Below are 14,386 nucleotides of genomic sequence, written 5' to 3' on the forward strand. Positions count from 1 at the left end.
ACACTCCCATAAACGTCAGCATGTTTTCTGCCACAGATATTCTGGTGCTCCAATGTGCTAAAAATACGGCATGCTATAACTTACTATTATAAATACAGGGGCAGGCTCCAAGGTTGTTACTCAGGCCTTATAGCAAAATTCCATGAAGTCAAAGCCATCTGTGTTTGTTTTTATCTTTAAAAACATATGGGAATGCTGATAGATTGGGAAATCATCGTGTGTTGCGTTTCATTCCTTGTTTAACCGACATTATTTCTATAAACTAAAATAACATCGCTGAAATGTCAAGCGCATTCGCAAACACGTCGTTTTAAACGATTCTGGAAGCTCACACTCAATAACATTCTGATACTAAAATACGTAATTTGTTAATTACAAATGAAATCACAGAATTCATTAGGCAGGATATTTACCTTTGGGAAGTTTGGAGTAGGGGCGACTGACCTAATTTAGAGGGTTACGTTGTTATGGTTTACACGAGCACCTAGCACATTCTTTCTCTCGCAGCGTTAAAGAGAAGCCCAGCCACCAGCCACGGTGCAGTTCGAGCCATCTCTCAACGCTCTCTGTTTTGCACAGAGTTCCAAGCACTGAAATGCAAATCGCGTTCCCTTGTCTTCGGATCACCCCTACGAAGAATTATAACCCCAGCTATTAGCCGCAAATGCTAGGAAAAGTTCCGGTGGCGTTCCAAAACGAAAACCACGACGAGGCGCCCGATGCCTCGAAGCCCCATGAGCGCAGCTGCGGGGAGCGATGTGTTTTCCCAGCGCTCCCGCAGAGGTACCGACGGGAAGGTTATGGCCGGAGCTCCCCTCCTCGCCCCACTCGTGCGCGGCGGGGGTGATCCCCACGGCCGAGGGAGCGGGAGGATGCGCCTCGGCCACGGCACGCTTCCCGTGGCATCGCTGAAGGGCGACGCTTTTCCCAGCATTTTTGTTAGCGGAACTTTGCCCTCTCGTCTCCTAGGAGAGCGCTGGCAGATAAAAGTCAAAATACAGCCAATTTGAGGTAGGGAAAAAAAGGGGCAAACTCCGGACAATGATGAACGAGGCTATGAATGTGAAAAGCAGCCTAACGGCACACTGAAATTTCTGCTTGAATTCTCGTACTTTCGCAGGAAGAATTAAAATAACGTGTAAATATCTGTGCAGACTTCACCTCAAGTAGGGCAGGGAGCGTAATAAAACCTTCTGTTAAGTGCAACTGCCTGACACGGAGGCTACCTAAGGAACACAAAATCAGTTCAGCGTGGGTACAACATACCTGTTGGGATAAACGCTGCATGCTGCTGCAACTGAGCATTGGCAAGAGCCTGTTGATAGTGCAAGACACTGGGATTGAAAACGGCACTGGCACCATTGCTTTTTTCAAGTGCTTGTCTCTTTGGTAAAGGGTGAAGAACACCGGGAGGAAAGGCCTGTAAATAAATAAGTTAGTTAAAATGGCGTCATTTTTAAGACGTTGTCCGTAACATATACATAAATACAAAAACTTATTATTTTTTAAAGCGGCTAAAGATGCCTGCCATGCATATTAACTCAAAGCACAGCAATGTAAAATGAGTGAAATTTTGTTATTGATAGCAAAAGCATGGTACTATTAACCTAAAACTGTAGCAGCACAACTACTGAAAAGAAAGGCCTTTAAAGCAACGAAAATGGCATTGCCTTTAAGTAGGTTTTCAAATATTATAGGGAGAAAAAACCACTTGTGTTTCATTGCCAAGTATTTTCTTTTTTCAATTTAAATATCGTTTCCTATTATTATACAGATTAATGGATTATGTTAAGCGTTTTCAATTACAGAAGCAGTTTTATCTCAATTCGACTTCTCATGAGAGGATATTTAAAAAATGAAACCATGTTAGGAACCAAACTAAATCGTCTGCATTTATTACGTATGAGAATGAGATGGATAAATAGAGTTTCTGGTAAATTAACGAGTATGTGAAATCATTTCCGGTTGATGTTCAAAAGTAAAGCGATACAAATTTCATTAGTTGCTTCTCTGAAAAAAAAAAAAAAAGCTACATGCAAAGCAAAAGGTGAAAGGTCAAAGTACCAGGTCTACAGTTGCTTCGAGAGGTCGCTTCATTGCTTTGGCAGTCGACTGAGTCTTTTAATAACAGGCAGCGAGCACATGATGGCAGTGGGCCAATGGGATTCAAGCGAATTAACATACAGGTAAACAGCAAGCAGAGGTGCATCATGGGAACGGCATTGCATTTGTGGATAGGTGAGAAGGAAAAAAATATTCTGAATGCAATATACAACATACAAAACACTAGGCATGCACAACAACAAAAATGTCTTCTAAAGAAATGAATATTACATTTCGAATTAGTACCGAAGCAAAAATGCATCTACTATACCTTAGTTAAAAGCATATAAGAGAGTAAAATATAGATGTTTGAAATTCAGGAAAGTTGAGTAAAACAGCAGCTTGCAGACACTATTAAGCATCGTATAAACACTTCACAGAGATGCAGAAAGTTTAAGGATACGCCTATAAGAATTCCTGATAAGTTAGTTAAGTCACATTTTAAAGCGGAAACATCAATTTGGAAGGCTGCATTTTCAAATACAAAGCACTAGTGAAAGTTGTAATGCATTACAAATGCTATTAATATCAGTGCTTGCAAAGTGAGGGTCTTTTAATTAAGAGAAGTGCATCATTCAATAGATTTGGGGTTCAAAATGAGAGGTTCCTCTTTTTCAATACAAAGCAGAATAAATAATAGGTCTAGTTACACTAACTTATCATTAATTCCTTTTATTTTTCCCCCTACAGCTGGGTCATTTTTGTAGAATTTTTTTCTCCTTGTAACTTACCACATTACATTGAGAGGGAAAAAAGTCTTTCAGAATTTAAAACATTTTCTAGATTTTCCTACAACCTTCAGTTCTAGCTTCAGGAGCAGGGAGTAAAAATACTGCTCTCGGTGCGTAAGCGAACATTAACGTATGAGTTACGATACTCGTCCAGCATTATTAATTTTCTTTAAAAGAAAGTATTTAAGCATAGTACATAGGCATATACATTTATGTATACTTCCATAATAAGATCGAACTTATGGCTGATATGATGGCATTCTGTAAAAAGTCTTCTCATATAAAATGTTACTTCCAAGTTTTATAGTACAAATAATTCTTACAAACCTTTAGAAAGGAAAGGAAGATTGACTTAGAAATCAGAATTTTTACTTTTGTTTTTTAAACACAGGCTGATATTTAGCTCTTTTTAGGATATACAGATTATGTCTATCTTGACATCAGTATGTGGAAATGAGGAACAAAAGTGGAAAAAACCAAAGAGGACAAGGCACAAAATGCCTACAAGCAGCTTATGGTCACAGGATTACCTAGTGCCAACAGGGTATTTTGCAGGAGAGCCCTCACTTTGCCTACTCCTTGTTCCTGGCTCTGTTGCACCTACGTTGCGTGAGGCTTCCCAACACCGTCCCCATCTCTCCTTCAGCACGTTTCTGGATTACATACCCTGATCTACAGGATCTGCTCATCTGCCTGGGTCCAAGACTCAGACATAACAAGAAATACCCGGTGCAAAGTGAGGATCTGGAGAGCTTTCTTGTGTCCAAGCACAGTGCAGCCAACATGTGGTATCCCCCATGGGTACCCCCGTGGAGTACTTCACTCTGTCCGCAGAGGGCACAGCCTCAGATCCACTCTGCATCCACCACGGATGGAAGTCTACACAGAGGTGAAGCATTACGACTAATTTCAGCATTACGCGATGATGAAGTCCACAAATTCAAATCAACATCGTTAAGAGTAAAGTGTTTCAGTTAATTACCTTTATTATCCAAATGCAGATCTTATCTGATCTCACTTGTTAACTTATTATCTCTGTGTTTGTGATTGCCTTTCTCCACTTCTTCTCCATGCTCTTCTTAACCTCACCTCCTTATTTGGAAGCTTTTTGCTGGCTTTCCCCTCATCTTCCATAGCAAGTTCAGTCTCACAGTCTTCCCAGCATGAAGGCTTAACTTGATCTGTTTCTAGACCTACTCATCAACCTTGTTTCCATGCAGTCTCTCCCTCTTTTCAGGCTTTCAGACCGACCATTTTTCTCTCCCACCTTCATCTTTTCTTTCATTTTGTCCTGATAGTAAAACCTCCTTTGCCTTTTTCTGTTCATCAGGTTATCTCCTGCTCAACATTTGATCTCCTACATAACTAACTATGAAAAATATCAATAGCTACAGACTGGAGACGAAAAGGCTATGGAAAGGAAATAAAGATAATAATAAAAATGATCAAGCATACTAAGGCATAGTATTTGTCTGCCATACGTCACGTTGGTACGCTATAATGTCTCCTGGAATACGAGCAAGATCCACGCAGCGGAGGCCTGCACAGATGTGCAAGGAGCTCCTGGCTAAACTCAAACATAAGAGGTGGAAGCAGGGATGGATGGCCCAGGAGGAATAGGGACACAGCCTGAGCATGCAGGGATGGGTTAGGAGAGCCAAAGACCACCTGGAGTTGAATCTGGCAAGGGATGTGAAGGACAACAAGAAGGGCTTCTCCAAGTGTATCAGCAACAAAAGGAAGACCAGGGAAAATGTGGGCCCATGGCTGAATGGGGCAGGCGACGTGGTGACAGAGGACATGGAGAACGCTGAGGTACTGAACACCTTCTCCACCTCAGTCTTTACTGGTAAGACTGGTGTTCAGGTCAGTGGAGACCAGTGGGGAAGTCTGAAGTGAAGAAGATTTACCCTGGGAGCAGGAAGATCAGGCCAGGGAACCTTTAAACAAACTGGATGTACACAAACCCAAAGGACCTGAAAGGATGCACCGACGGGTGCTGAGGGAGCTGGCCAATATCGCTGCAAGGCCACTTTTAATTATCTTTGAAAGGTCCCTGTGACCGAGGGAAGTTCCTGAAGATTGCAAGAAAGTAAATGACACTCCTATCTTCAAAAGGGCAGGAAGGAAAGTCTGAGGAATTACAGGTTGGTCAATGTTACCTCAGTCCCTGGGAAAGCAATCAAGTAATTCTTCCTGAAAACCATTTCCAAACACACGAAAGCCAAGAAGGTGACAGGGAGTAGTCAGCATAGAGTTATGATGGGGAAATTGTGCTTAACCAACCTGACAGCCTTCTACGATGAGACTGGCTTAGTGGGTGAGGGGAGAGCAATGGGTGTTGTTTCTCTTGACTTAGGAAGGTTTTCAACGCTGTCTCCCATTTCATCCTCATAGACAAACTTATTTAGTACACGCTAAATGGGAAACAGTGAGGTGGACTGAAAATTGGCTCAACTGCCAGGCTCAAAGGGTTGTGATCAGCAACACAAAGTCCAGCTGGAAGCCAGTGACTAGTGGTGAGTGGTTGATACACAAAATAGATGTGCTGCTGCTCAGAGGGACCAGGAAAGGCTGGAGAAAGAGGCACAGAGGAACCTCACTAAGTTCAATGAAGAGAAATACCAAGCCCTGCACCTGGGGAGGAACAACCCCAGGCACCGGTACCTGCTGGGGGCCACCAAGGCTTGGCAGAAAAGGCCTTCAGGGTCCTGGTGGACACCAAGTTGCACATGAGCCAGCAATGTGCCTTCACAGCAAAGGCAGCCGACAGCGTCCTGGGCTGCATTAGGAAGAGCATCACCAGCAGGTTGAGGGAGGTGATCCTTCCCCTCTACTCGGCACTGGTGAGGCCGCATATGGAGCGCTACGACCAGGTCTGGGCAACCCAGTGCAAGAAAGACACGGACATACTAGAAAACAGTCCCATAAAGGGCCCCAGAGACCATTAAGGAACTGGAGCACCTCTGATATGAGGAAAGGCTGACAGAAGTGGGACTGTTCAGCCTGGAGAAGATGCAGGGGGACCTCATCAGTGTATACAAATACCTGACAGGGGAGTAAAGACGGAGCCAGACTCTTCTCAGCAGTGCCCAGTGACAGTACAAGAGGCAGTGGGAACAAATGTAAATGCAAGAAATTCCATTTAAATATAAGAAATTTTTTTTTTTTACTATAAGCATGATTTAACCATGGAGCAGGCATGTCCTGGGCAATCTGCTCTAGCTCACCCTGCTTGAGCAGAGGGATTGCACTAGACGATCTCCGGAGGTACCTTGCAACACCAACTATGAACTCACATTTTAAATTAGGCTGTACATCCTTCAGTGACTTTTTATGCTCTCTGATGCACCATATAAGTATTTTGAGCTCCCCAAGTACAATGACAGATGACAGTGTCTTCTAATGCACTTTACATTTAAGCTGTACACGGTCTACACAGTGTATCCTTCACAGTGTCTTTCCCCTTTCTTTTTACTTCAGACGATTAGGTCACCTAAGATATCCAAGTAAAAATTCCTAAACTTCAGTGTACAGAAATACAGACAGGGCATTTTCCACAAGGTCCCAGACAGCAGAATTCATTGACCTTCAATGGTCTTATAAGCTTTGCCTACAGTGCTCTAACCCTATCCACAAGCACCCTCTGGACCAGAGCCATGCAGCCAGCTCCCCCAGGAAGAAAAACCTCTCAGACACAATTTCAACCTGGGAGCAACCTGCAAGTGAACCCTACAGGTAAGCATTTGTATTTCTGCCTTACTTTTGCTCTCTAGATCCAACTGAGTATTCCTGGTCATTCTTGGGTGGCCTTGCAGGCATGTGTCTTTTCTACCACTTTTTTGTTGTTATTGCCATTCTGGTGATTTTTCATTCGCCCTGATTGTTTCAAATCTATATTAAACAAAAAATAGTTGGATTGTAAAGAATCTTTTCTGTTTAATAGTCTAAATATGCCATTAAAACACATTATTTTGTACATATTTTTCTGCAAAAAGTCACCCTGAATTACAGGTCCCTGCCGCCTTCTCCAGGGACATAAGAATGCTAACATTTCAATTCTGTGTTTCCAAAGATGCTCCTCCATCTTGCTTTGAGGCTAATGCAACTTCAATGACAGCTTATTTAAAATCACAGGATATATATTCAACCATTACTGAAGTGCAAAAAATGAATCCCCTCATCTCTCTCCTTTCTTCTTTAGTATACTGCCTAGAAATACTACATTCTCTAAACTGACAATGAATATTGCACAATAGAAGCTAATTAGAATAAAAAAAAATAATCTCCTTTGCTTTAATTTCCAGATGGTATTCAATTTCTGCAAGCACAGGGAAGTTTAACTAAAAGTCATCCAATTTGAAACAGAGACTGGGGATACTGTAAGGGAAAGAATATTAAAACTCAAGAAATGTTCTTCTGTTTGGAGGTTTACTTTCTTGCATAACTTACCCTTTGTCCCTCAGAAAGTCTGGTCTTTGCTAATTTGCTAAATCCAATAGCTTGGGGTAGTTATATACTGTACTGTATTGTGTTTCTGGTAGGCTTTTTACCCAGAGAATAACTGTATTGTCTATAACTATTGTATGCACTGCCCACAAGTCCACAAACCACATCTGCTTAATTATTCGTCCAATGCCAGCAACGAAGACAATGATTCTTTGATTTGCTGCCAGCAATTTTGTCTCCCAAGTCAGATCCTGCATGCTTGATTTATTTAACTTTATCAATACCACTCTATTTAAATTTATCAACTTTCCTGGTAGCAACCGTAAGAGAGATCCAATACTGGTAAATGGATAGGCTGACTTGTCTGAACAGTTTTAAGTAAGAGCTTGAAATATCTGAAAATAGAAAGCTCTCAATCTCTTCTTCTGACTGTACGTACTATGTTTTTTTCTTAATGATTCCCATTTTAGTTTACTACTTTTAAACCCTGTGATTCAAGTAACTTGCCCATGACAGTAGGAGAGGCAAGAAAAGTCTCTAGGTGTGAGATTCATCCAACCAAAGTTCAAAAAGATATAGTCAACGCTTTTTAGTCAGTGGGGAAAGATGTGTACCTACAGAGGGCAGTTCCTTCTCATCCTCAGACAGGCACTAATGGTAGATCAGATGAATGTGCTGGTTTTTCTCCACTACGTATAAAGTGAGACCAAGGTGGCTAGGCTAGGCTCAGATATCTAGCTGTCCAAAATCTAAGGTGGGGTGAGTGGAATCTTAATATAGGTTTCTTTTCTACCACCAATCTCTGAGGGAAGAGCTCGCTCTTTGCTTTTCTTCCTTTTCTTCCAAATTTCCACATGGGTATCTGTCATCAAAGAGCTAAAACAGTGTATGTGCCCCTGTTTTCCAGGGGACGCTGAGGCTTATCAGTTTTGTTTCTGTTTGAAGATACTAGGGGCAAATTTAACATATCATCAAGGCAGAGAACAGAAGTGGTATAGAGTGTCATTTGCTTCACTTTCTTGGCTAGAAATACAGCATTAAAATAAGGGCATAAAGAAAAAAAGTGCTTCCTCCCATCAAGCAATAGTAATAATTTTATAAATTCTTATCTTTTACCAAAAAAAAAAAAAAAAGAGGCAAAAGAGAAAAGAAAGTATAAGCAAACAGCATCAAATTGAAGCAAAATAGGCATCAAAGAGCTTCTGTCAAAAAAAGGCAGCCATATATGCCAGCACTTACCATCACAGTCGCAGCTGCCGCAGCTGCCTGGGCTGCCACCGCAGCCTGGTTGGCTTGGTGTTGCGCCGCTTTGATTTTGGCCTGCAAATGTGCAGGAGGGTGAAAATACTTGCATTTCTCCCTCATGCAACGACCTTTTATGTAATCCATACACACGGTTACGGTGTTGTCGTTTGTGTCAATCATTGTGCTGTCTGCTGGATGCGCAAAGCGGCAATCAGTCTCTCCACGCGCACAGTTTCCCCGCTGGAACTCCCTGCACACCTACACGCAAAACAAGACGCGTTGCAGGGGAAAAGCTCGGCGCAACGCCAAAGGGCAGGGAGAGCCCTGCGCCCCCAAAAGACAGACCTGCCCCCTTCCCCGGTCAGTTCAAGTTTTTCGGCCAATTCAATTTAATAAACGCTTCGTCTTCTTCTGGGAGAGGGAAATGCATCTATTTTACCCTTACATGCTCGGGTCCTCAGGTAGCTCTGCGGCACAGCGGCTAAAGGAACTTGACATGCAACAGAAGCATTCCCAAATGCCTTTCCTTTTTCCTGTCTAGAAAACACCTGGGAAGGATCCTCACTGAAGTAACTGCCCCTGCAAAACTAGCTGGGAATCACAAAATATTCAGTCCCTTCCTGACTACACTTTGTATTCTTGCAGCTCCGCTGGTAGGGAAGGAAGAGCTCTTGCTGAGACCTGGGGAAGATATGCATCAGATGCGCTGCAGTTTTTATGGAATCTACAAACAAAATGGAAAGCATCCTTAAAAATAATTTTCAAAAATGGGCAGAACGAACATGCGGATTTTCCTAGGAAGAAACATACTCTAGATACTACTGCTTAGGCTTTTGGGAAAGGCCATTCATTTCTGCAAGAGCCATTTGGCCTTCTCGTGTACTTGGAACACAGATTCCACTGAGCCCAGCCAGGCGGAGATCCATCAACACCAGGGAGGCTCTGCACATAGCTGGGGGCTTGCCCCTTCAGTCTGCTGCAGGGTTGGTAAAATTCGACATCTCCATTAGTAACTCAAGCCTGAAGGGCTATACCATTCCCCTAATAGCGATCCATAAGGCTATAAAATTCCCCTAACATCAGTGCATAAAAACCAGGACAGAATTAATACTGCAGTAAGAATGTGCTTGTTAGATATTTCATCAAGGCATACATTTACAGGCATGTATACTCAAGGTATTTTGGAGGAGATGAACTTTACAAAACATGAAAATTCCTGTCCATGTCTGTGTATCAAATCTGAATGAAGTACTACCTTAAAAATAACAGTGTTTAGTTACCACTGGCTGCAAGTGTAGAAATCCTACCTGGTTACAAGGTCTTTATTTGTAGCAACTAAATTTAAGCATCCTTTCTAACAGAGTTTCTCCCTCCAGGATCTTTCACACAGCCTAACAGAGGATTGTATTTCTAGTCACGACGGTGTCTACAGTACCTCCAGTTTATCAGTCCTGAGGAGTTTCTGGGTAGCAGTTGAACCGGGGACTGAAACCGGTGGACTTCCAGGAACAATGACAGGCGGCGTGGGCAGGATCTCAGTCGGGACTAAGCCAACTCCCGGTGTTACTGGCGTTAGGTAAGGAGCAAAGCTAATAGCCGTGTTCGTTCCTATTGTGGGACCCACTGGAAACGTGGGCTGCAAAAGGAAAACACAGACCAAGATGAAAAAAAGCCCAACCCTTTAATCAAGAGCTTACTAGTTGTCTTCTGCATGTTCTTTCTGGCACTGATTCATTTTCTTAATGAAAAAATTTCAAACAGCTGGCAAAACACACGGCATACTCTCTTCTTTTAATCACGTAACACATTCCAGTAACAGTCGAAGAACCGCCTTTGTAGCTCTATTATTGGAAAAGAGGTTGCCGATGCAAAGGAAGTCTTACTTTGAACCTGAATCTCTATGGAGGTCCAGTTTACATTGCAGGCTTATTTACACATCTAAAAGTAGAAATAACATAGACATAGACTTTATTGCTTTTTCTCAATACCCGTTTTCCTTGGGAAAACAGGCTATTTTTCAAAGCACCAGATTTCATAGGTGAAGCGTGATTAACTATATTAAAGCCATATTTCTAATAGGAGTATATATAATGAGCTCTTTGGCATGTAACTTCCATCTGTTTGCATGCTGTATATTGCCACCTCCTGCAATTATATGTTGCTATGGCTCACACATCGAAAAACCTCACCTTTGCAAATGTTTGTGTGCTCAGCTGTCACCAGTGGCAAGCAGAATAAATATTATAATCTCAGCTGGACACAATATTTAGAAAGGGATTATTCAGGCTTAGCCAGAGTTCATCTTACGAAAAAATTTGATTGGAAGAAACGATACGTCTAAAAATCTGTTTCATGCCTTCCTACAGCGAGTCAGTGAAGTCATGACCAGAAGAAAGAGCACTTGTGTGATGCTAAAACGCAGCCTTTCCAAGGCAGAATGGTGGGTTTGTTACCACCAGCTCCATGGGGGATGGAGGCAGAACATCACCGTGGTCAGACCACGGTCAGACCCGGAAAGTGGTTTAGTTCTGCAGAGCTGACGTTTACCCCAGAGAGTGAAACTATAATTATAAATGAGGAAGAACTATGCGGAAAAACAGGACACATCTCAGATCAGCTTTGTCAGAAATTAAGTTCCCAAATAAGCCGGCAGCTAGAAATGAACCACACAACAGCAGAACACTAAGGAAAGACTTAAAAACACTTAACGAAGGAGGAGTGTCTTTCTCATCAAGGTGGTCTGCACGGTCTGTGTTGGAGAAGGGAAGCCAGCCACGCACAGTATGTAGAAAATATGCAAGAGAAAGCATAGGAGCTAGAAGGTTTATTTCTGTTTTGGTTTGTTGTTTGTGGGGTTTTTTTGTCTTTGGAACCAGTTACTAAATTATAAATGAATGTGAGTTAGTACCAAGAAAATGCTTTGAACAGCAGATTAGCCAGGATACCCAGCTGTACGGAAATGGCATCTACCTGCCCTAGAGAATTAAAAGTGCATGATGCTCTGTTTTTATCAGAGATCAGCCCAGTTTATATGTCAAGTGTGAGCTAAATTCTTTAGAGCATAGTAATGAACATTTATATGAAACAATGGTTCAATTATGTTGAGGACAATATGTGTTATGTAAAATATAAATAACAGCTTTGTATCAGATATAATCTTAAGAATAAATCCACATGTCAAATGACTTCTGTGGAATTTTCTTTCACTTTTCATCCATTTGGTCAAGGCTGAGTCATCTTAATCTGGCAATTTGTGTGAAACAGAGAAATAAAACCCGGCACTTCTATCAGAGCAATCAGTACAGAAGGCATTACATCATGAAATTGTAAAGTTCAAATGATGAAATGCGTGAGTAGAAAAAAGTATAATTTTGCCACTTCAATTTTTCTCATAATACTAAGAGGTAGAATCTATTACTTCATCAAAACTTTTTTTGGTGAACACTCAAGCAGTAAAAAAACCAGGAAATATCAAAACGCATTATGGCAATATACCAAGATACATTTTGATGAACATCTACCAGAAATTCAGGGACTCCTGACACCCAATTTTTGTTCATGCCTCCCACCTTACAGCAGATATTTCAAGTGTAAAAACACATTTGAAAAAGGCATCTGAGGTGAGCTTCTTGTGATCAAATACAGATGTCTTCCTCTGAGATGCTTACACTCGGCTCCTATGATAGCCCGTGGAAGGGCAGAGGCAGTTAAAAAACCAAATCATCTAATCCGAATGCAGACGTCTGAAACAAGCCAAGTGAATAGTAACCAGAAGTGCCCAGGTCTTTATTGATAAACTATAAACAGACCTTGGGAGCTCAACGCAGAAGTTGATGCCAACGCTCCAGATGCCTCAAGTTAGAGAAAGAAATCCACTCCAGTGGGATGCCTTACAGTAGGCATTCAGATTGAGAAAACATCATTAGCAGCCATGTGTGAAAAGTTTAATTCAGATTACTTGCCTAACCATGCTTTGGAAGTCTGGTACAACGATGAGCTCAACTGCAAAGGCAGCCCAGAGCAAACTGATCATTTTAATGCATATCCAAAGATGCTGCTCATGCATGCAAGACTCTAGTTTTATGTCACCTCCTGGATTTGAAGTGTCCCAGGCACCATATGCATCACCTTAAGATAAAACGCTGAGTTTGTAAAGTGCACGCACCAGCAATTCTCTGTCTTATTCCGGGACACTTCAGATTTCAAGAATGTAAGAAAATGCTACCCAGAATGACATTAACCTTTGTTCCTGGTACTGGGATTAAACACTATTTAAAGCCCTTCAAACCCATAAACTCCTGAGAAACTTTGCATTCCTACTCAAATAGCTTACTAGCAAATTATTTATTACACAAATTTTCACCTCCAGAAGGATTATAGGTAAAAATCTTGCAAATCTAGACTAAACCTGACATGAACTGAATGAAAGTTAAAAAAAAAAAAAAAAAAAAAGGAAAAAATATGCAAATTATTCTGGGATAAAAAAAAATATATCAAATCTACAGCAACACTCCATTATATCTTCAAATGCAAATATAAACGAACATATCTCTAGCATCCCGGCAATTCCTTAAGTCAACAGAAGGGGACTATTTTTATTGATACTAGTTTAGAGAACTTTTGCAAGTCAATATGGTCTTCAACTTTACTTACCATTAACACCATCAGAGAAATATACTTACCACTGGCTGTAGCGGTGTCCCTGGAAACATGAACTGCATTTGCTGGGCGAGCATTGCTGCTGCAGTTTTTTGTTGGATTAAGTTGTTCCTGCCATTGATTTCCAGTTGAGTTTTTAAATGTGTTGGTGGATGAAGGTACTTGCAGTTCTCCCTTGTACAACGACCCTGGAAAAAGAAGCCACACTAATTGGTCTGCTGCTTTTGATGATAGTTTAATGCCTTCAAGCAAAATATTACATGATAAGCTAAGCAAGAACTAATGAAATACAGGGTGGTTCCTGGGAACTATGTAGCAGGCTGGGAGGAGCTGATGGCCTTGAGCTCTGCCTCATCCCACTACCTCTGATTGATTGTTAAGGCTATTAGTCACAAAAAAAAGAGAAAGACTTTGAAACAGCATTTTCACTGTTAAGTACAGATCACTGCTATACAATTAATACTCTGAGTATTATCCAGACTGCCTGAACTGCCTCTCATGCTATCTTGGCTAGAGTATCTGGTGTTACCATAACATAAATGTTCTTTATAAATGGCATTACTTTATGAATACCAAATTTAAACCTTCTTTAAGAGAAATGCAGCTTTTAAGTATATTATATTAAAAATAATTGTGTGTTCATGGCAGTAAGGATCTAAAGTGGCCACCCTCTGCTTGTGTTCTCTCATACATTCATCCTTATTCCAGTTCACTGCCTTCTGGCCTCCTGTTTTTATTACATCAGCACAACTTTGAACTATTTCCATTCAAGTATAAAAGAACAGAAGTCAAGCTGGTACTTTTGCAGCCTAAATTTAGAAGCAGTGCGTGGAGCTAAATCTGAAGGTACACAGCAATAGGAGAGCTCCTGATCAACCTGAAAGCAATTTTTAGACAGTTATGAGACAATAAAAATATGGGTGGGCAGTCACCTATGAGGTGGCTTGTGCTGGAGGAGGTGGGCATGGAGCACACCTCTACAAGCACTGCGTGCTGACCAAAACGTAGGCAGAGCAGCGTAAGACGTGCTGATACATTTTCCCCCAGAAAGAGAAATCGTGGGGTGCACCAGCAGGTTGTGCAGCTGCAGGGCAGGACCTGCTGAGATCAGAAGCTCCTTGATGACACAGCTCACAAACAGTCACAAAATTTTAAAAGCTGTGACCAGAGGACCTAGAGCACTAGTCAAACTGCATTCG

At 41.6% G+C, this 14,386-nt stretch overlaps 1 protein-coding gene across 11 annotated transcripts in view; it reads right to left on the reverse strand.

Annotated features, from left to right (window-relative positions):
- MBNL2 (muscleblind like splicing regulator 2) overlaps nucleotides 1-14,386 on the reverse strand; it is a 112,380-nt gene that overhangs the window by 21,808 nt on the left and 76,186 nt on the right. For 8 of the 11 annotated variants that reach the window (XM_069802441.1, XM_069802450.1, XM_069802443.1 and 5 more), the window contains 5 exons: nucleotides 13,211-13,375; nucleotides 9,964-10,164; nucleotides 8,523-8,786; nucleotides 2,065-2,118; nucleotides 1,267-1,420 (listed from right to left, as the gene is read on the reverse strand). In XM_069802441.1, the coding sequence (XP_069658542.1) occupies nucleotides 1,267-1,420; nucleotides 2,065-2,118; nucleotides 8,523-8,786; nucleotides 9,964-10,164; nucleotides 13,211-13,375 (838 nt within the window). The remainder of the gene's footprint in view (nucleotides 1-1,266; nucleotides 1,421-2,064; nucleotides 2,119-8,522; nucleotides 8,787-9,963; nucleotides 10,165-13,210; nucleotides 13,376-14,386) is intronic. The other 3 variants (XM_069802446.1, XM_069802448.1, XM_069802447.1) reach the window with 1 other exon arrangement.

Source organism: Haliaeetus albicilla, chromosome 15 (assembly GCF_947461875.1).
Source record: "Haliaeetus albicilla chromosome 15, bHalAlb1.1, whole genome shotgun sequence".
NCBI lineage: Eukaryota > Metazoa > Chordata > Aves > Accipitriformes > Accipitridae > Haliaeetus > Haliaeetus albicilla.